The sequence below is a fragment of the Euprymna scolopes genome, chromosome 39 (assembly GCF_053919585.1).
Source record: "Euprymna scolopes isolate OS-2025 chromosome 39, ASM5391958v1, whole genome shotgun sequence".
NCBI classification, from domain to species: Eukaryota; Metazoa; Mollusca; class Cephalopoda; order Sepiida; family Sepiolidae; genus Euprymna; species Euprymna scolopes.
Window position 1 is genome coordinate 57,871,564 of NC_136520.1, and position 22,766 is coordinate 57,894,329.

Consider the following 22,766-nt stretch of genomic DNA (forward strand, 5'->3'; position numbering starts at 1 on the left):
GATTTAACAACCCTGCCTACAGCACTCTTGGAACGTTTCACTTTCTCTGAAATCTCTCTAATCGTGTGCTTTTCCTTGAGTAGCTTCACAATAGCTTGTCTCACAGAGTAATCAAGTTTTTGGCATTTCGCCATGGTGCTGGCTGATACAACATTTACAAATGACTAAGTAAGACTTATTCTTTAGAGGAAATCAAAAAATTTGAATATAGCATACTGTTTACATTGTTTTTCTCAATTTTGTCCCTTACTTTTGGACGTTCCTATTTTGAAAATAAATAAATAAATAGTTGTTATAATTCTTTTTCTATCCTTTGCAAATGATTCAAATTTTAGTATGTTATTATGGATGATGACGACTACCAGTTGTCAAAATTTAAGCTTTTCACAGTTATTATTTCTAACAAATATTAGATTTTAAATTTTTGTCCCTTAGTTTTGGACGCTACTGTATATATGTGTGTGTGTGTATGTATACAATATTATTATAAGTTCTTTTTTGTATTTCTATCCACATACATGTGTTTCGTCATTTTCCAGGAATCATCAGTATGGAAGATGATTCTTCTGCCAGCCACACGATTCAAACCTCTAACCTAAGTCAGCATTTTAATTTCTGCCTGAACTCCTAGAACCCCTCGACTAACCTAACAACCACAGTGAAATGAAGAGAATTAAGATCTATTCATGTTTTTATAAGCATGCATATGTCGAAGGCTATTATAAATAAATGTTATAAATAATGTTCAACAATGACCCGGCCAGATGTAAATTAAAGAAGTAAATAAATACCCCATAAAATCATTTATACATGTTTAAAGTTTCTGCTTCAGCAGTAGAAGTTTGAAGCATCGATATTTTACACTAATTGACAGATTTATTTTGTTTAACAATATATGAATCATTCATCACCATTTAAGTATGGCACATGGCAAAGACCTATTAGAGTTCTCAATTTTAGAGTAGGCATTAGCATCACCAATGATGCCTGAATTAAACAGAGCTGAGAGAGGGAAAAAAACGAAATACCAAGGTCTTACGTACGACATGAAAAGAAATTGGAATCTTAGGAAGATCTTTACTATTCCAGTAATTACAGAAGCAACTGGACTCACAAAAAAGGGAAATTTCAAAAACTAACTTGCGAATATACCCGATGAACTAAGTGCAAGATAGATTCAAACAATTGCACTTAAAAAGATCTCTCAGTTGGAGTGTCTGAGGTAGATCATCAACTGTTCTGTGAACAGCATGGTGTCACAGATTATCTTACATATTTGAGAATTAAACCTGAATGTGGGACAAGAAGGAGAAAGAAGCAACCTTAGTAGAAGTTAGTGCCTCCAATTATGCTGTGTTAAACAGAATTAAGAGAGAAAAGACAATAGAATATCACAAACTTATGTGCGTCATGAAAAGAAACAGGATTCTTAGGAAGATCTTTATCATTCCCGAAATTATAGGAGTAATCAGATCCATGAAAAAGAATTTCAAAAACTACCTGGCAAATATACCCGATGAACCAAGTGCAACAGAGGTACAAACAATTGCACTTAATGGAACAATTAGAATCTTAAAAATAAATTTCTAGGCTGGAATGTATGAGATAGCAGGTAAATGTCTGACATTCTGTAGGATGACCCATCCCCAGCTAGAACAAATTGAAAACTATAAAAAATAAAATTAAAAAAAACAGGTGAACTTGATCAGCGTCAAATTGCTGCAAATTTCAAGATTCAACTTTCCACTATAAAACGAGAGATTTCTAAATCATCAGAGAGGAAAATCAATAATCAATATTATCTCGCCTTCGTTCATCAGGCCCCTCTGACAGCAGTTTTAATTATTAATGATAACAAGAGTGTCTATTTACTACTTTCGTCTCGGTGTATATTTCATTATAGAAAATAAACGTGCAACTGATAAAAAATAAAAAGGTGGGAATCGTACATATAAAAGCAGAATTTGTTACTAGATGTAAATAATGACAGATGTAATTTTCTTCTATGTGTAAATAAGGTCAGGTGTAAGTGATTTTTTTTCCAGGTGTAAATAAGCCCAGTTATAAGTAATTTATTTCTAGGTACAAATAAAGTCAGATGTAAATAATTTATTTCTAGGTGTAAAAAATCAGGCCAGATGTAAGTAATTTTCTTCTAGATGCAAATCAGGCCAGATGTAAGTAATTTTCTTCTAGATGTAAATAAGGTCAGATGGAATTTTCTTCTATATAAAAATAAGGTCAAGTGTAAGTAATTTTTTCCAGGTGTAAATAAGGGCAGATGTAGATAAAGCCAAATGTTATTTGCTTCCAGGTGTGAATAAGGCCAAATGTAAATACTTTTTTTCTAGATGGCCAGAGGAAATTTTCTTCTAAGTGTAAATAAGGCCAGATGTAAGGAATTTTTTTCCATGTGTAAATAAGGCCAGACAGTATTTTCTTCTAGATGTAAATAAGGCCACATGTAATTTTCTTTTACATGTAAACAAGGCAAGATGTAAGTAATTTTCTTCTAGGTGTAAATAAGGCAAGATGTAAATAAGGCCAGATGTAATTTTCTTCTTGATGTAAGTAAGGTCAGATGTACTTTTCTTCCAGGTGTAAATAATGCCAGACCATAAGGAATCAGTTTCAATTGTTCAACTATAATTTGAAATTGGTCTTGCAAGAAGTTGGCCACTACTTCCCATCGTAACAATCACAGTGTTATGGCAGCACACTCCAGAGACTTTGCTCGGTGACTCCGTCGGGTAGTTTCTCAATTGCTAGACCTAAATGGTCTGAGAAAACAGGTTCACGGTCTTGTTGTTTGTTACCATCGGCAAAATAAGCCTGCAAAGAAAAAATAAAGACGTACAAACTTAATAAAATTCATGATCTTTTCTGCAATACAATACTACAAGTGAGTCTCATATAGCCTAATCCCACAATCAGAACCATAGAAGGCGATTAGCTAAAAAATGTATGGCAATGGATCCATTGTGTTACACAGACAAAATGACGCTGTGAGCAGTGAACTATGTTTCTGAATATTTTTGCTCCTCCCCCTCCTTTCCCCCTTCTTTGTTTTTGCTCCTTCCTCTCCTTTTCATGCTCCCTCTTCTTTCCCTCCTCTGTTCTTTTTATTTTCTTCTTTTCCTCTGTCCTCTTTTTTCTTCCATCCTTTCCTTTCCTCAATTTTGAATAAACATTTTTATATATTTTTTTTTTATTTGCATTTCAGATGGACGAAAGTGAAATGTTTAATTTCCCAGCAAAGCCCAAACTAAAGGGACTTGGCTAACAAATTGCTTTATTTGGTGTTGATGTCATCATTGAATGTGAGACCAATCAATACGCCATTATTGACATCAACCTGTGATCAGAATTAAAATATTTTATCTGAGTCTTTAGGGCAGAGTGGAATGTATCCTGGCATATCTGAAGAGTTTAGATTTATTTGGCATAGTGCTAGAATTTTATGTGGCGCAAAGGTTCTACATAATGAAAGTTACTTCTAAATTCCTGTGCATTTTTGAAAGAGAAATTCAAGGGAAGAAAGCAATCTGCTTGTTTCTTTGTGTGTGTGTTTGTGTGTGTGTGTGTGTGTGTGTGTGATCGAGACCTATACAATAGATTTTTTTTTTACACAGGCATCACCACATTATCAAGGCCAAGAGGCCACTAGAGGATAAGGGTTAAAGAGTGTACACTAGAAATTGGACAATATAGTAATCATTAGTAATGAAAATTCGGTAAATTTGTTAACTTATATGGAACGGCTCATCAAGAACTTGTTTACGTTAGACTTGAAGACAACCATATTGTAGTCAGCCGGAAAGCAGGAAAACGGAAGACAATTCCACAGGCGTGCAGTTCTAAGAAAGAAGCTTTGTTCATGGAATCTACGTTTAGGTTTAGGCACAGATAAAGAGTGGGGCGAATTATTGATAGTGTTTTCAGCTAGACGAGTGTTTCTTGTGAAAGTTTGGTGAGGGGGAACCATAGACTGAAGCTCAGTCGAACACTTTCCATGAAAATAACGATACATCAGAGACAAACTCGCAACATCTCTTCTGTGAGATAGAGGTTGCAGGGAAGAGAAAAGGACATCTCCTACGAGGCTACGAAGTCTATTTTGAACTCTATCAAGGTAGGTCAAGTCCTTTCTAGCAGCTCCTGCCCAGATGTGGCAACAGTACTCCATCCTTGGACGTATCTGGCTCTTATATAGATAGAGAATTGCATCAGCAGTGAGATATCTATTTCTTTGCTCCAATGTGGACTTAAGGGAACGAAACACTATGATAATGATGATTAGAAAGTCAAATAGGTCTCATGTGACCCATGAGATACAATCATCTAAATCAAGGGTCTCCAAACTATGGCCTGCAGGCCAGATACGGCCGACCAAAATCTTTAATCTAGCCTGCGGAGCTCTTATTGAAAATGTAAAAATATTCAAGAAAAATTTTTTAATGGAAATGTGTAAAAATAGTTTGCCGGTTTTCTTTTTGTTCAGAAAATGATCAAAGAAATAAGGTTTTCGAGAACCAGTTTAACTAAAAAGCAAAGCTTCATTAGCTTTGCTTTTTAGTTAAACTGGTTCTCCAAAACCTAATTTCTTTCATCATACAGCAAAACAGTAACACATTCAAACCATTTTTTTTTTTAATTTCTTTTTTGGCCTATGTAACTCAAAAAAATCAGTAATATACCCTCCCCCCTTATTCAAAAACTTTGGACACCTCTATCGGTCTAAAAATTCTGAAACGATCATACTGCATTTTTTGGGGGGAGGGGGCATGTAGCTCTAAAAAATTAGAAACATGCTTCCCCCCCCTTTCGAAAACTTTAGAGCCCATTGATCCAAAATAAATTCCTGATACTTACGGCAAAAGCATCACTGTGTGCTTCTTCATCAATTTCTACATCATCAAAGGCACTTGGTAGGACAGGAGGCGGCACTTTAGTTGTCTGCAAAAGAAAAACATATGTCGACTTTTGAATAATGGTTCCATGATATCTTTATGGCATTGTTGAAGAAGCATCTGTCAACCGATTGTTTGTTCATACTTTGACAAATTACACTGTCTTTCTTTAGACATACTTTGTCCGTTTATATTTTCCTAAAAATGTAATTCCTGTTTATATCTCTATTCTAATTATGATGGTTCTAATTATGATGGTTCTAATTATGATGGTTCTAATTATCATAGTTCTAATTATCATAGTTCTAATTATCATAGTTCTAATTATCATAGTTCAAATTATGATGGTTCTAATTATGATGGTTCGAATTATGATAGTTCTAATTATGATAGTTCTAATTATGATAGTTCTAATTATGATAGTTCTAATTATGATTGTTCTAATTATGATTGTTCTAATTACGATAGTTCTAATTATGATAGTTCATCATAAAATTTTATCATAAACCATCATAAAGTGCTGTTTCATTTAATGCCATAAACAAATTCTTAGTTTGGCCATATCAATAATTTGCTAATTTCTTTCTTTCCTCTGAAAATAAGAATAGCATTCTTTGAAACTCTGTGGAATAAGGATATCTTAAATATTGTTTTTGGAGTATTCTTTCAAACAATAAATTGCCTTGTAAATGTTAATTTATAGTGTTGATTTCTTTTTATTATATATATATATATATATATATATATATATATATATATATATATATATATATATATATATAATGACTACTTCATTCAATCACATAAATAATAATGTGAAAGTATAAATTTATTATTATTATACAATATTAAATATATCTTGGCAAAATCATCTCTCGAAGCAGCAACTTTATGGCAATCTACCTGCCATATCTAATACCATCAGAGAAAGACGCCTACAATTTGCCGGTCATTGTCTGAGGAGCAAGCATTAATTGGTGAGTGATGTATTGCTATGGACTCCACAACATGGGCGCGCAAGCAGAGGCCGACCTAGATCCACATACATCCAAAAAATAGCACACGATGCCAACTGTGAACCTGAAGATCTGAGGCAACTGATGGAAGACAGGAAACTCTGGAGAGGAGGAGTCACATTGGTCCGAGCAAGGAGCTCGTCATGATGATGATGATGATGATAAATTTATGCGTGAACTTTAAGTATTTACTTCAACAGTGCTAGAATATATATGGTAATTAAGCTACACAGAATATTCCAAGTTTCATCCACGCTAGGATTCATCAGGCTTATGCTTATGCATAATGAAACGCAAAATATTCTGTGTAGCTTAATTGCCATATATATTTTATAACTTACTATATATATATATATATATATATATATATATATATATATATATATAATAAAAGTTAGAATTAAATTTACCAAAATTATCCAAGATGGTAAAATTAAAGTATATTATAAATATTAAAGAATTAATATTTATAATACTATCTCAGCCAGATGTAAAAGCTCGATTGATGAGAAGGAAAGTATTTCTGCGAAACTCCGCGGATTAAAGACTATCCATTTATCTAGTGTTTCCTTTTCAGATTAAATATGTTTTTAACTCATTTCAAAGTGTTTTTTAACATATTTTATTAACGGTTTGTTCATATATATATATATATATATATATATATATATATATATATATATACATATTAGTGTTGGGACAATTAATCGAAGTTGGTTTGAAAGTCAACACCAAAGTGTACCTAGATATGCTGAAGAGTATGGTGATCCCCTTGTGCAATCAGGTTATTGCTGGCAGACCTTAGGTGTGACAGCAAGACTCAATGCTAGCCTACAAGTCCAAAGAGACTCAGGCTTGGCTTCAGAAGGAGTGCTACGACTGTACCCTTCTCTTACTGGCCCTCCTTCTCCCCCGATCTGACCCTGCTGCACTACTTCATTTGGTCATACATCGAGAACATCACCAACATGATCTCTCACAACACTGAAGCCGAGTATTCGACAAGCTCCTGGCAGCGCTTGTGGAAAAGGTATGCTCCCAGTTCTGGACCTGTATCGAGGTGGTGATTGAGGCTTAAAGCAGCTATATTGAATAGATGTCAGCTCTACTACATAATCAAGTTACCTGAATTGATTTTTACAATAAAAGTTTTAAAATAAAACTGTAGTGTTGTTTTCTTTAGGGGGGACACTTTTATCATTCCACTTGATATTTGTTCCAATTCAAATCACGGTGCTACAACCTGGACACTCATCAAAAGATTGGAATGGAAAGAAAGCTAGAGTGCACGTACATTCATATGCTACGGACAGTGTTAAATATATCTTGGCAAGATCATCCCATGAAGCAGCAACTTTATGGCAACTTACCTGCCATATATTCTACTATCAGGGAGCGACGTCTACGATAACCAGATAAATAAATTCATGTTGCCTGTGAATGTTGATTTTAACCACATCGATGCCTCCATTCAGTCTCAAAAGACAAAGGATACCCTCTATAGGGGCAGCTGCATGTGTAATTATGTGGCAAGGGTTGTACAATCTCCAACCACACCTAATGATGTTAGAGAATGGATAGAGAGAGAGAGAGAGAGGAGGGAGAGTGTGAATTACAGTGTAGACACGTTGACAGGAAGTTAAGATCAGCTGATTGGATTGCGTGTGAGTCATGTGATCAGGTTAGCTGAATCGAGGAGATTTGGTTGCGACTTTGACGAAAGCGGACAGCTTCGCCATTGTCTCCTCCCCTTTGCTGGGGGTGGGAACGAACGCTGACGTGGTAGAAATAAACCACAAGCCAAATTCACTTTCCTTACTTCTGTGAACAAACTGGAAGGTGAATAAAAAACCTATAGAACCAATTTCTTGTCTTGGTGTGAAATAAATCTTCGTCCCCAAAAACAGGTATCAAGTCTCCCTCCCAGACGAGAATTTCCAGATGGACCAACGAAGAAGCAGAGGTATGTGAAAATGCATGTCACACACATATTCACACTTAACAGCATATGAACATATGTAATAGAAAGACCATTAGACGAACACACACACAACGTCATTAACTCTGATAAGATAATCAAACACTCAATCTTTTATAAATAGACACGTTTAATATATCATCTCCATTCCAGTTTCAACCAATATACAACAAACGCACATTTTATGATACGACAACGTAACACTAATAACTGTTTGGCAAGGAGAAATTCAGGATGACAGGAAACAATGCTGAGATAAGCAGAGAGCACATACAGCACCTGGAAGTCCAAATGGTCACCCATTTAGTACTGATCAGGTTCAATGTTGCTTGACTTTGATGATCCAGCAGGAAATGGTGTATCGGCGTGATTATGTCATATATTAATGGGGCATAAAAGTGGTGGAAAACTGTTTTATCCGGAGAATTATGTTAACCGTCCTTCTATAAATATTATCGAAAGAAATATACATTTCCAGAAGAGAGTTCCATAACCTTGCAGTCGTTGGAAAACAGCTATTATCTCTAATCCAATATCCTATCAGTTTAGCCAATATGGCAGCCATATTAAATGTGAAAGAAATAAATATACTCCATTTATGAATACAGCAAATCTCAGCAAGTGTTCGATCTGCCAAGGGAGACAACTTACAAGTTATAGCCCGATCTGCCAAGGGAGACAACTTACAAGTTATAGCCCGTTGACTTAGAATGAGTGCTTCAGGCCAAATTGATGGTTAAATTAGTGCTGATTTTTTCATTAAGTACTAATCTTTATCAGTCCCTATTAAGTATACATCAAACAGATACCATAATACTTAGTTCACTGCACCTTATAACGAAGGTCCATACAAAATTTCAGACAGATTGACTCAGTAGTTTCAAAGTAAACTTCTAGAATAAATGTGTTATAATGACTGATCCTTAATAATCTCTATGTGTATCAAACAGATACCATAATACTTAGTTTGCTGCCCCTTATCATAAAAAAGATTCATAAAAACATCTTAACCAGGTCAGCTCAGTTGTTTCTGAAAAAATTTGTAGAGTAAATGTGGTATTGTGGTAACTAATCCCTATTACTATCTGTACATCGAACAGCTACTATAATATTTAATTCACTACATCTCATCATAACAAAGGTTCATACAAAATTTCGATCAGATCAGCTCAGTAGTTTCTGAGAAAAAGTGAGAGTAAATGTAGTATTGTGATGACTAATCCTTATTAATCCCTAACAGTGCATTGAATGGATACCATAATACTGAGTTTGCTGCATGTTATCATAACAAAGGTTCATATAAAACTTCAACCAGATCGACTTAGTAGTTTTTGAGAAAAAGTGGAATGGACAGACAGACAGACAAACTAAAAGAAATATAATATATCCTGGAAAAGAAAAACCCTGAAAAACATTGTTAATCCCCAGAAGAATTATGTGCTGTCATTAAGCAATAACTTTTATAACTGTTATTAGAAAGAAGACAACAATAATGAAAAAGAAGAGGAGAGAAAATGAACTACTGCTATGTATCATCTACGCAACAAAACTCCAGCTCTGTATGTGCGGAGTGAAAATCTAGAGTCAATGCCAAGGTAAAAGAATAGTTCCATCGTAGTGCTACACAAATATACCCTCACGCCAAACTGGGTTAATACGAATTTTGGATATTTTAGAGGAAGCCAAGCGCGTTGAGGAACAAACAACTGCTCCTAAATATGAGTAAGATTATCAGAAAAAAATGAATAAATTATTTTTTACAACTATTGTTGTTAAAAAGAAGGTGGCAGCAATGAAAAAGAAAATAAAGACAGCAAACTACTGTTGTTTATACATAATAAAATTTGAGCATCATCGGAACCTTCAAAGAAGTCATCACTTATCAAGGCCATGAGGCAATTCGAGGATAGGGGTTAATGAGTGCACAGTGGTCAAAGGGAACATGTCGTAGTCATCGTTAGTTGTGGAAATTTGGTAAATTGGATTACTTAAGGGGATGGCTCATCAAGAATTTGTTTATGTTGGACTTGAAGACAACCATATTGTAGTCAGTTGGAAAGCAGGAAAACAGAACTGAGTTCCCCAGGCGTGCAGTTCTAAGAAAGAAGCTTTGTTCATGGAATCTATGTTTAGATTTAGGCACAGATAAAGAGTGAGGGAAATTATTGATAGTGGTTTCAGATAGACGAGTGTTTTCCGTGAAAGTCAGGACAAAGGATTGGAGCTCAGACAAGCACTTGCCATGAAAATAACGATAAAGCAGAGACAAATTCGCAGCGTCTCTTCTGTGGGAAAAAGGTTGCAAGTAAAAAAAAAAGGGCATCTTCCGCTAGGCTACAAAGTCTATTTTGAACTCTGTCAAGGCAGGATAAGCTCCTTCGCACAGCTTCTGCCAAGATGTGGCAAGAGTACTCCATCATCTGTTCACAGAAGAACTGATCATGCTACAAAAGGATCATCAAATTGACGACGGCCATATTTTACCTTATTTTCCAGCTCGTATTGCACACCAAATTCAGGGTCAGTTCGATACACGCGTAAAAGGCTGGTTATCTCTTTGGAAACTTCTTCAAGTTTTTCCTTTGGATCAATACGGAAACCAAGAACATAGGAACCACTCTGAAAGATAAAAAGATAACTCTTAGGTTAAATTATCCAATGCTAGCAATATTGCATACACACACGCACACACACACACACACACACACACACACACACACACACACACATACATTTTGCCTTTTAAATATTAGTGGATATTATTGCAAAAAGTTTTTACCTGTGTAGAACTTTCAATGACAAGTGCAACTCCAAACTTGGAGTCTCTGATTTTAAGATTTTTCTGGAAGAATTAGAAAAACGTAAATTAGAACATTCATAAAATAAGTGTAGTAAAAACGGAAAAAGAAAAAGATAATGAAATGAAACTTATTACTTTCATATTCCTTGTCTGATTAAAACAAGGAGAGCAGGGTTTTACATCATACTAATAAAATATTTAGTGCTTTCAGAATCATTGTCTTATAAAAACTGGAAAAAAGAAGTTATAACAAGTTATATATATATATATATATATATATATATATATATATATATATATATATATATATATATATTTATAGAGAGAGAGAGAGAGAGAAATAAAAAGGAACGAACCGTATTATGTGTTCATCAACGTTTTATCTTTATTTCGAGACTTCCTCTGGATGAATGAGATTAAGAAACAAAAAATACCAGTACAAAATATTTGAAAATGTTTCATGTGCACAGTGTGATGCAGTTCTATTTCAGAAAAACGGAAAAAGACGTTGGAAATTCAAAAAGGAGGGGGGAGGGTTGGCGCTGTTAAAGAGAGGGAAATTTTAGTGACGTCATATAGTCGTTAATGTAATTTTAAAAATATGAACGCAGTTAATATTCTTACTGGAAAAAAGATATATCTGTTGAAATTCAAATATAGGTTTGTAACAGAAATGAAATAAAGATGAAACGTTGATGAACACATAATACGGTTTGTTCCTTTTTATTTCTCTATTTTGTCGGAATACTATTTCCATTATTTTCAGCATATATATATATATATATATATATATATATGTAATTATTTCCACAGCCATACAAAGTCGCAGCTCACAAAAGCCATGATAGTCAACAAATCGGAAGTCCAAGACTTGAATTTCGCCCTCATTTGGGCTCATCAGTTAGACTTAGGAACTTAGGATTCAAAACATGAACCTCTTGCACATGAGGCAAGCACTCCACCAACTAAGCAAACACACCATACCTCATACTGAACAAGGGATGTGGTCATCGCAATCAGCTATAACCCAAACCGACATTTCACAAGTAGGAATTTTTATACTTGCAAGGACGATGCCATCATGACACGATAACCTAGCATGCAATCAGCAATAGAATCTTCAGAATGTGAGAGAATGTATAATTATTTCCACAACCAGACAATGTCGCAGTTCACAAGAGCCATGACAGCCAACAAACTGGAAATCCAAGACTCGAGTTTCGCCCTCACTTAGCCTCATCAGACACATCCAAAACTCGAGATTTAAAACCAGTCATGCAAAAGGCTCGGGTTTCAAATCCTGAGTTTGGATGTGTCGAAATGATGAGCCCAAATTAGGGCAAAACTCGAGTCTTGGACTTCCAGTTTATGAGCTAAATATTTTTATTATTTCCATCTCAGGAGTATTAGCTAAAATCGTTACAAGATTGTTTCTATAAACAGGATGAACAAATTATCAGCCTATGTCATCAGACAATTTAAGTTAAAACGATTTTGGCTTAAATTGTCTGATGACATGGGCTGGATAATTTGTTTATCCCGTCTATACAAACAATCTTTTAATGATTTAAGCAAATACTCCCGATGTTGAAATAATAAAAACATATATATATATATATATATATATATATATATATATATATATATATATATATATATATATATACTAGCAAAAGTACCCGTCATTGACTGGGTTCAAAAACAGCTTACAGAAAATGGACTCTGATTTATGAAAGTATGATAGGTTATGAAAAGGAAGGGTTGTAAAGAGATAGCTTCAAATTTGAGGGTATCAAAACCAAAGCAAAATATGATGAAAGTAAAAATAAAATAGATAAACCCCATCATTTATTATACCATACCTGTTCACACTGAAAAACTTATCACAATATTCTGTGGATCTATATTAAAAAACCTTGTTAAACTTTGTGACATATTTCCATTCCATGGAAGTCAGGTGCGAACGGACACCCCATAATTTTATTATACCATATTTCTTCAAACTGAAACATAATTATCAAAGTATACTTACGCAGATAGATATGAAAAGTCTTTATTAAAGTTTGTGCCTATTTCCATTCTATGGAGGCCAGGCGTGAACGCAGACCCCACAATTTTATTATATCATCCCTATTTAAGTTAAAACATACTTATCAAAGTATTATTATGTACATCTATATCAAAAACACTTGTAAACGTTTTTTTTTAATTTTTAAATTTTTTATTTCCATACTTTGTGGACCAGACGCATATGCAGACCACACAATTTTAATGAATCATCATTATGCCAGATCAAACATACCCATTCCTGTGTCTCGGTACATCTTCTATCATTATATGTGATCAGTTTTCTATAATAGTCAACAATATAGGAGCCTATTCATGACTAGGTATTTATTTGCTCCCCCACTGAGCAAATTAGGCACAAGGCCAATTTTTAATGTGAGGTGTGAAGGGGAAATGGGGACCAACTCCCCGGGGAGTAGGGGAGCTGGATAGTGACAATTGGTATGAAGGGTTGACCCTACATTGACCAAGGTCTTATATGTGGGGTTTCCCCCACATATGGTATTTGCTTGCAGTATCTGTCGGAACAGATACTACACTTTGATTTTGGCCCGAAGGCCACGAAGGTGGCCTATTCGTGACCAGACACACACACACACAGACGTTCAGCTTTATATTATAGATATATATATGAGAAAATATTTAGGTCCAAGCGATCTAGTCAATTTACATGAATAAATAAGAAATCCACCCAATATTTCATCAAGTCATAGATAGAAAGATACATAAACAATGTATAAATACATTTTATGTTGATTGCTCTGGAAGTCTTGGCGATTGTCATGAAATGACTGCAAGGATGACAGCTGATCGGATCACACATGATGAACTTGAACAAGGCAGCTAAAGTAAAAGGGTGTATTTCATTCAAAGTTCCATACACATGTGGACGAATTTTCTTAACTTTCGGACAGGAGAGCTCATACTCTATATTTTGGCCAGAATAATTGAACTCGGATAAAGGGAGTTAACTCATAAATCTGGGACAAACAGAGTAAATATATTATTTAATTCGAATTCAGTATCGAGATGAGTACGGTTTATTAATTTATTTGGAGCCAGTGGCGCAGTGGATAGAGACGTTGAATCTCTGTGGTTCCAGATGAGAATTGTCTGAAGATAGTGGTTTCAATCCTACCCAAAGCCGGCCAGAGGCTTACTTGGCCAAAAACGTGGTCAGACGACAACAACTACGGATGGCAGTGATTGTTGAGAATGCAGTTGGGAGATTCGGAGTTCCTATCCCATCACGGTTACCACCTGACGAAGGCCGGAGGAATAGTTGGCTGAAACGTCATGAAACAACAACTAAGAAAGATGAGGATAGTAGTCCGCAATAAATAAATCTGAGTCAACTTACTAATTATCTTCTTGTGCATTTTTGTTTTCATTCAAATCACGGGTTGAAATCAAACCATTCTCTCGATCAGAACTAGCTCCTACCCCTCAACCCCCCTCAAAAAAATTACTCAATCTCTTCCCCTATTTAAAAGGCTATTCTTAACATGAGGAAAGGGCAAATTTCACGTTGAAAATCATTTTCAGCTTAAAAATTTTTTCTTGATTACATGAATTTGCTGCCTTGATTGAAACTGGTCATCTTCTGACATCTGATTGGATAATCGCTTCAACATCTTCTGACTGCTTACATAATTTGCCGGAAGTTTCTGACACAAAGTTACTAAACTTGGAGTTGTAAACTGGACAAGTACATTGATGCACATTTGCATTGGTTGATACATATATGGAAGGTGATAGTTGTTAGTTAACTTAGTACATCCCACGACATTGGATGAACACGTGTTACTGATAGCCGGACGCCATATTGAATATCCACTCGAGATGAGGGAAATAACTAAATATATAGAAGGCCACCAAGTTCGATAACTCTAACTTTAACAATAGTGGTCAAGTGACTAACGACACGGACTGACAACCTGGGAATTCCAAATTCGGATTCAGTTTGTTCCACAAAAATTACTATCACTTAGGATGTTGGTAACCTTCTTGTGGTCCCTTCCATAAATACCTGATGTCTTTCCAGAAAGAATTCTGAGTAGAAAATTATCAAGGAAACCAATGCTAACAATAGAATCTTTGGATTCATACGATGATGATGATGATGATGATGATGATGACGACGACGACGACGACGACGACGACGACGATGACGATGACACATGCGTGGTGACTCCTACAGGAAAATGACAGGAAATTAAGGGAGATAACTTGGGTGTTTTTTTTTATTGTAATTACAGATAATCACAATAGAAATTTTTAATTATTTTCCCTACCTGAAAACTTATTAGTAACATTTTATCTGGCTTTTGATCTTTATAATTGTCTTTACCCATCCTGGAACGAGTGTTTATCTAGTTCTACACTAGCAGGGAGACCCGACGTTGTCCAGGATTGAATGAATGAGGATCAACAAATGTTCCACCATCCCATACTTTTATCATCATAGAAATTGGTGAAATTGCCCATCTTTTTTTAAATCAAATCTATTGATTGCTTGCTCTAGTTATAGACTCCCACCCTCCCTCGCAATGTACCGAGAGGAAGCATCGTATGCCTCCCAGCCGTGACTTAGTCCACAATACATTGTAACCTACATTGCACTACACAGAATCTGCTGTTGATTTTATAAAATTATTTGTAAATAATGGCTTCACTTAAAGTTTATAATGCAAAAGTCATGTATGATTGTTCAATTGTGCTCTAAATAGAAAAAACATTCATTTCGAATGCGCCCCAGTCTTATCAAAGACCCAACTGTTGATTTTATGAAATTATTTTTTGAAGTAAAGTATAAAAAAAGTCAAGTATCATGGTTCAATTGTGTTCTAAAAAGAAATATTCATTTCAAACACACGCTTGTCTTATAAAAAGAATCTACAGTCTTTCTGCTTGTGCAGTGATAAAACTTCTCAAACTCACTCATGATTGTTAGGTTGTATAAAAGTGTTAACTTTAGTCAAAACTGGACTTACTATTTTAATCAGATTTTTTCAATTATCGATTTTTGATACTTATACAAAAATCTACGTAAGAACACTCCCAGACACATCAAGTACCTTTAAGTGAAATTAAAAACAAAATAACCCCAGCCATTTCTGAGTCTATAGGAAACGAACTCACATACACACATGCACACATACACGCACATACACAAAGTTCCTATTATATAATATTAGAAGATAATCATAACGACAATTTATTGAATGTGTAGAAATAAAGAACAGTAATATTAAAAAAGATTATTTGAACACTGACTTACCATCTGTAAAAAAGGGATGCTGACATTGAAAGATTCATTCATTGTTGCATTCCATACAACGCGGATGTTAGTGATGAAGAATACACCAAGGTTACCCTGCAAAATAGTCAATTTACAGATTATCCAACATATAAAGTTATCCTGTCGTATTTTCAAAGTCAGATCCAAATAGCATTTAGACTGACAAATCAAACTTTGTTTTTTCAACTAGTCAATTTTTATTTGCTATTGTTGTACCGTGTTACTGGCAATATAGTAAAAATTAAACTTAACTTTATTTTAAAAATTACTTTGTTTGGCCCAAATGATTGCTAATATCTAATCTGACATAATTACCTAAAAATCAGCAAGGGGGCTTAACTCATTTTAACTTTAAGAATAAGTAATAAGCAGGTTTTAAATGGACAAACAAATAAAAAAATATGACTTTTTTATTTGTTATTTATTTGCCCATTTAAAGCCTGTTTATTACTTACTGTTAAAGCACAATCAAGTTGACACACCAGTTCTCACAAGATCACCAGAGTTAAGCAACATTGAGCCTGGCCAATACCAGATGGGTGACCATTTGGGAAGGCTAGACACTGTATGCGCCGAGTCGTAGAAATTTCCAGGTTGGTATCTGGGGGCGCATTAATTCACTGGGAGAGATGCACTCCCCGGTCTTTGTTAAGACATGCATCTAGGAGAATAAAATTCTAATGTAAAAACCTATGGTTTACTGTATATTCCATCCTGTGGCAGTCATCTGAACAGACAAAGCTAAGCAATAATAGCAAAAAGTGTGGTTGGTTCTACACAAAGCATTCACCACTATAAACAAATCATCTGTGTGGATTTCCAAGCGATTTAGTTGTTGTGGCTGGAGCTCAAACATCGAAATCAACAGGAGAGTCCATTATATATATATATATATATATATATATATATATATATATATATATATATATATACACACATATATATATACACATATATATACACACATATATATATACACACATATATATAGATATATACACACACACATATATATATATGCATATATATATACACATATATATATACACATATATATATGCACATATATATATGTATATATATGTGTATATAAACATATATATACACATATATATATATACACACACATATATATATACACACATATATATATACACACATATATATATACATACACATATATATATACATATATAAATGTTTAGAGGTACAGAATTTATATATAGTTTTAAAAAAAGTAATAGGCGAAAGTTTCTCGAGAGCTCTTTTGGCTATCATCTCGTCAGGAGAAAATCGATAGCAACCTAAATAATATTGTGTCGAAAATAAAGAGTTCTAATGGGGAACTTATTAAATGTGCCAAACGTACGGGGACACTAAATTAAATTTATTTATGTTTAAAAACGATTAAAATATTGGCACAACGAGGGAGAAAAAAAAAAAAAAAAAGCGAGAGAAAAAATTTAAAGTTCCCCAAAGAGAAACAATGCGTTTGATGTTTCTTTTTGCCGGCACAAAGAAGGTTGACGCACCGCGATAGAGACGGCCTCCAAAATCTTTAAATGGTTTTTGGAGTCCGCTCTATGCAGCACCTTGAACCAATCTATTTTATATCTATTGGCACATTTAATAAGTTCCTCATTAGAACTCTTTATTTTCGACACAATATTATTTAGGTTGCTATCGATTTTCTCCTGACGAGATGATAGCCGAAAGAGCTCTCAAGAAACTTCCGCCTATTACTTTTTTAAAACTATTACTCATTTGCCCCTAGCTTAGGCAAAGCCCACCACACAACCTTGGCATTGTGAAAACATTTGTGAAGCAATATAAATATAAATATAAAAAGTAATTTTTTTTTTTTCTTAAATACCTGATTACTAGAAAGATTCCAGACGCCATTAACTTTACGGCACAATTCTTCACGGGGAAGTAATTTCAACTCTTTATTTTCAACAAGGGCACCTCTCAGTTTTAATTGACGATACATTCTGGAAGTGTCGTAAGCCCTGAAAGGGAAACAAAAAAAAAAAATAATACAATACCTGTAAAAAATGTAAGAAAATTAAATCCCCCTGCTCCTCCTCCTCCTCCTCCTCCTCCTCCATCACATCATCAGCAGCAGCAGCACCAGCAGAAGCAGCAGAGAGATGACAATGTGTCAGTGGTTATGATACGGACTGACAACTTGGGTGTGCCAAGTTCGAATCCAGTGCATTCCACAGAAACACTTTCACTTAGGGATGTTTTACTTTACGTGGTACCTACCATAGGTACCAGATATCCTTCTATTCTTCATGTAAAGATATCAGGGAAACGAATGCCAACAAAAATCATTGTGAATGATGCTCAACAACAACAACAATAGCAGCAACATCACCACCACCAGTACAACCACTTCCAACCCCATCATCACCACTTCTCTAAATCTGACCCTCCTTCATTGGTAATCTGTCCCCACACTGAGAGCAGCAAGGTTATTACAATCATCTGTAATCTTCTCTCATTCTCTATCTGTGCCTAAAACTAAACAAAAAATGCCATGAACAGAGTTTCTTACCTAGAACTGTCCGTCTGTGGAACACAATATCGTTGGGCTGTTTCCCAGCTGACTATAACACGTTCATTTTCAAATCTAATGTAAATAAGTTCCTGTTGAGTCGTCTGCTTAAATAATCAAGCCCTATCCCTCAAGTTCCACCATTACTGATCACGCTGTCTCACCATTTTATTAACCCTTATTAACCCTTATCTTAGAGTGGCCTCCATGCTTTGATAAACGGTGACCCCCCAGGAAAATATTTTGAAAAAGTTAAACTGAAATTACATTTGTGAATTTTTGAGATGCAGATTGGTTATTCGTATTATTTGGATTCATTGGACTACTGTTCTCATATTGAGTGTCATTTTCACAAGATTTCGGTCGATGTAACCTCTGACCTTCTTCAAGTATACCTTTTCAAACTCGACAAAATATATACATATACACACAGTAATATATATATGTAGTAAGAATTAGTAATAAAATAGTGATATTCACAACTAGAAATAAAAATAGGTTTAAGGCATCCAAAATTCGTGTTAGAACTCTCTGCAAGGATCCTTGGCACAGTGGTTAGAGTACTTGGAAAAATCGATTGTGCCAGTCTATCTCTGCTCTATCGTTACTTTTATGGCAGTTGCTCGACTGAGCTCCAATCTATGGTCCCTCTCCCTGTAAAACTTTCACAACAAAACGAGTCTTTCTACAACAACTATCAACAATTTTCCTCACTCCCTATCTGTGCCTAAAACTAAACGAAAATTCCATGAGCAGAGTTTCTTTCTAAGAACTGTTCATCTGTGGAACACAATATCATGGGGCTGCTTCCTAGCTGACTATACCATGGTCGTTTTCAAGTCAAATATAAGTAACTTTTTGTTGAGCCATCCTTTTAAATAATTAAGCTCCACCCAATTTCCGCCATTACTGATCATGGTGTGTCACCATCTACCAAACACTTATTAACCTTTATCCTAAAGTGACCTCCTGGCCTTGATGAACAGTGATGACCCCCACCCCAAAGTAAAAAAAAAAAAAAAAATCTTACGTTTCCTTTTAGATGATCACTATTCAGAATCTCTTCACAGGATTATTATCTCAAATGTGTAATATATAGTTGGTTCTTTGATATGACAGAGGCACATGAATGTTTCTGTTTAATGAACAATTGAACCATGATACTTAACTTTTTCATTTTAAACTTTAATTCAAGCCATTATCACTGCACAAGCAATAAGGTCAGGCATATAAAATCAAGAGTATGTTCTTTGATATGACAGCAGCATGTCTGAAATGGATGTTTCTGTTTAGAGCACAACTAAAGCATGATACTTGACGTTTGCATTTCAAACTTTAATTCAAGCCATCATATTTTATAAATTTTATAAAATCAACAGCAGGTTCTCTACAGTGCAATGTAGACTACAATGTATTGTAGACTAAGTTACTGCGAGAAGCATGTGAAGCTTCCTCCCGGTGTATAGCGATGGGTCCCCAACTGAAGCAGGCAATCAATCGATTTCATTGAGAAATGGGTGATTTCACCAATTTTGATAACAATAAAAATATGGGAGTGGTTTTTTTTTTGTTCTTTTTTACATAGGCATAACTCCTTATCAAGGCCTAGAGACCACTCGAGGATAAGGGTTAAGAGTGTACAGTAGTCAATTGGACAATATAGTAATCGTTAGTAATGGAAATTTGGTAAATTTGTTAACTTAAGTGGAACGGCTCATCAAGAACTTGTTTACATTGGACTTGAAGACAATCAAATTGTAGTCAGCGGGAAAGCAGGAAAATGGAAGACAGTTCCACAGGCACACAGTTCTAAGAAAGAAGTTTTGTTCATGGAATCTATGTTTAGGTTTAGGTACAGATAAAGACTGGGGGGAATTATTGATAGTGTTTTCAGCTAGACAAGTGTTTCTTGGGAAAGTTTGGCAAGGGGGGGAACATAGATTGAAGCTCAGTCGAGCACTTGCCATGAAAATAACAATAAAGCAGAGACAAACTCGCAACATCTCTTCTGTGAGATAGAGATTGTTGGGAAGAGAAAAGGACATCTCCCACGAGACTACAAAGTCTATTTTGAACTCTATCAAGGAGGGCAAGTCCTTTCTAGCAGCTCCTGCCCAGATGTGGCAACAGTACTCCATCCTTGGACGTACCTGGCTCTTATAGAGTGTAAAACATTTGTTGATCATCATCCAGTCTCAGGCAACGTTAATTAATGTTAAGGCAGAGGTTTTAACAAGGGGCAAATTTACCCCTAGGGGGTAAAAAAATGATATAGTCGGGGGGGGGGGTAAATAATTGAAGTATCTGATGATTTAAAAATAATTTTTTTTTTTCAGATTATTTCATACCTAAGAAACGCAATACAAATTAATTTCATAATTTTATATTTAGAAAAATGTTTGATTTTCTTTATTTTTATGATACGAATAGTATATTTATTCAAAACCCAAAGTCCCAAACAATAAAAAGGTTCTTTTTGTACCTTCTTGTCTTTCGGTTATTTTAGGCTGGTTAGGATTTTTTTTTTTTTTTTTTTTTGTTATGGAGTAAGAGGTAAATGGAGTAATATATCAAGTCAAGTCGTCAATGATGGAGAAAAGTTTGAAAATTCAGACATACAGGAAGCTTTTTAATCAATTTTTGGGCGAAATTTGGTTGGCAAGAGGTCAAAGTTGACAGAGTTAACCTTTGCAGACTACCAAACTCCTCTGCCAATTTTGGCTCTAAACACTTGAAATTTTAGATGTAGGTTACATTTGAGGATTCAATTTGAGCCCAAAAAAATGTTAAGAGGTCAAAATTGGCATCAGAGTTTTTTAAAATTTGAAAATTGGCGTCAAAGTTTTAAAAAATTTGAAAATGGCTGCTCTAAAAATATTTTTTTTAAGAGTTAGGTACTGGTTCAGGGTTTAGGATTTTTACATTATCCTAGATTACTTTTTTTGAGGTAATTGACCAATTTCCCAATCTTCCAGTGCCGCAATCTTGGATCCACTGACTACAGTAGTTCATTTATTCGTGCCAACACAATCTGGAAAAGGAATTTCCACGAATAGAAAATTGCTGCTTTTGGGGCCGACTGTTGCTATGAATGGGTGCAAAACGTAGCGGTGTTTTTTAATGCATTCTAGTATTCTGAAGAAACAGTAAAAGTGTTCTTAATAGGCAGAGTTCAGTCCTGAAAATCAAGCATTCTGATAATCCCTTATTCTTCGAATACAATGAGGATGCAAAAAATATTAAATATATGAGGTGCCTTAAATATGTTTCCAGACATTTTTTGCACAAGCATTTAAAATTGTTGTAGATTCTTGAAACCGACATAAGTCCAGCTCAAATAAACAGAAGTTTATAGAAGCTAGAAATAATTGTAAGAGAGTGATAGAGACAGCTAAGACAGATTACTCTGAAACCACCAGAAAACGCATCGAAGCACAGAAATTAGGAACCCGGGATTTTTGGAAAATCTACAACAGCGTAGTAAATAATGGACAGTCAACTATTCCCCCACTATCAAACGATCATGAGATTGCTTGCACGGCAACTGACAAGGCTAATCTGCTTGCCAGTCTGTTTGCCTCAAACTCCACACTGAACTCGGTACACCACTCACTCCCTGACTTTCCTCTGCGAACAGACGCCTCACTAGACGATTTGAAAATCACCCCTTCTCAGGTACATGCTATTATAAAAAACCTAGACACCTCAAAAGCATGTGGACCAGATCTCATCCCGGCTGTGCTATTAAAAAAATGCTCTGCCGAGGTTGCTCCAGTTCTCTCCAAACTTTACAATAAATGCCTTAACGAATCTTGTTTTCCCGACTGCTGGAAAACCGCCTCTGTGGTACCAGTCTTCAAGAATTCTGGGGAAAGAACTAACCCACTAAATTATCGCCCCATTAGCCTCCTCCCGCTTTTCGCCAAAATATTTGAGTCCTTAGTTAATGAAGCCCTAGTCCAGCACCTAACAGCTGCTAAGCTCCTGACTGACAAACAATATGGATTCAGGCAAGCCCGTTCAACAGCAGATATCTTAACTGTAGTTTCTGAACGTATATACCGTTCATTGGATAAAACAGGGGAGGGTAGAGCGGTGGCCCTCGATATATCTAAGGCTTTTGACAGGGTATGG

At 35.1% G+C, this 22,766-nt stretch overlaps 1 protein-coding gene across 2 annotated transcripts in view; it reads right to left on the reverse strand.

Annotated features, from left to right (window-relative positions):
• Positions 1–875: 875 nt before the first annotated feature.
• Positions 876–22,766, reverse strand: part of LOC145263786 (BBSome complex member BBS5-like) — a 42,237-nt gene continuing 20,346 nt past the window's right edge. For both annotated transcript variants that reach the window (XM_080120841.1, XM_080120842.1), the window contains exons 7-12: positions 17,946–18,081; positions 16,052–16,147; positions 10,684–10,746; positions 10,389–10,523; positions 4,873–4,956; positions 876–2,832 (exon numbers count right to left, since the gene is read on the reverse strand). In XM_080120841.1, coding sequence (XP_079976967.1) covers positions 2,707–2,832; positions 4,873–4,956; positions 10,389–10,523; positions 10,684–10,746; positions 16,052–16,147; positions 17,946–18,081 — 640 coding nt within the window. In that variant the 3' untranslated portion in view covers positions 876–2,706. The remainder of the gene's footprint in view (positions 2,833–4,872; positions 4,957–10,388; positions 10,524–10,683; positions 10,747–16,051; positions 16,148–17,945; positions 18,082–22,766) is intronic.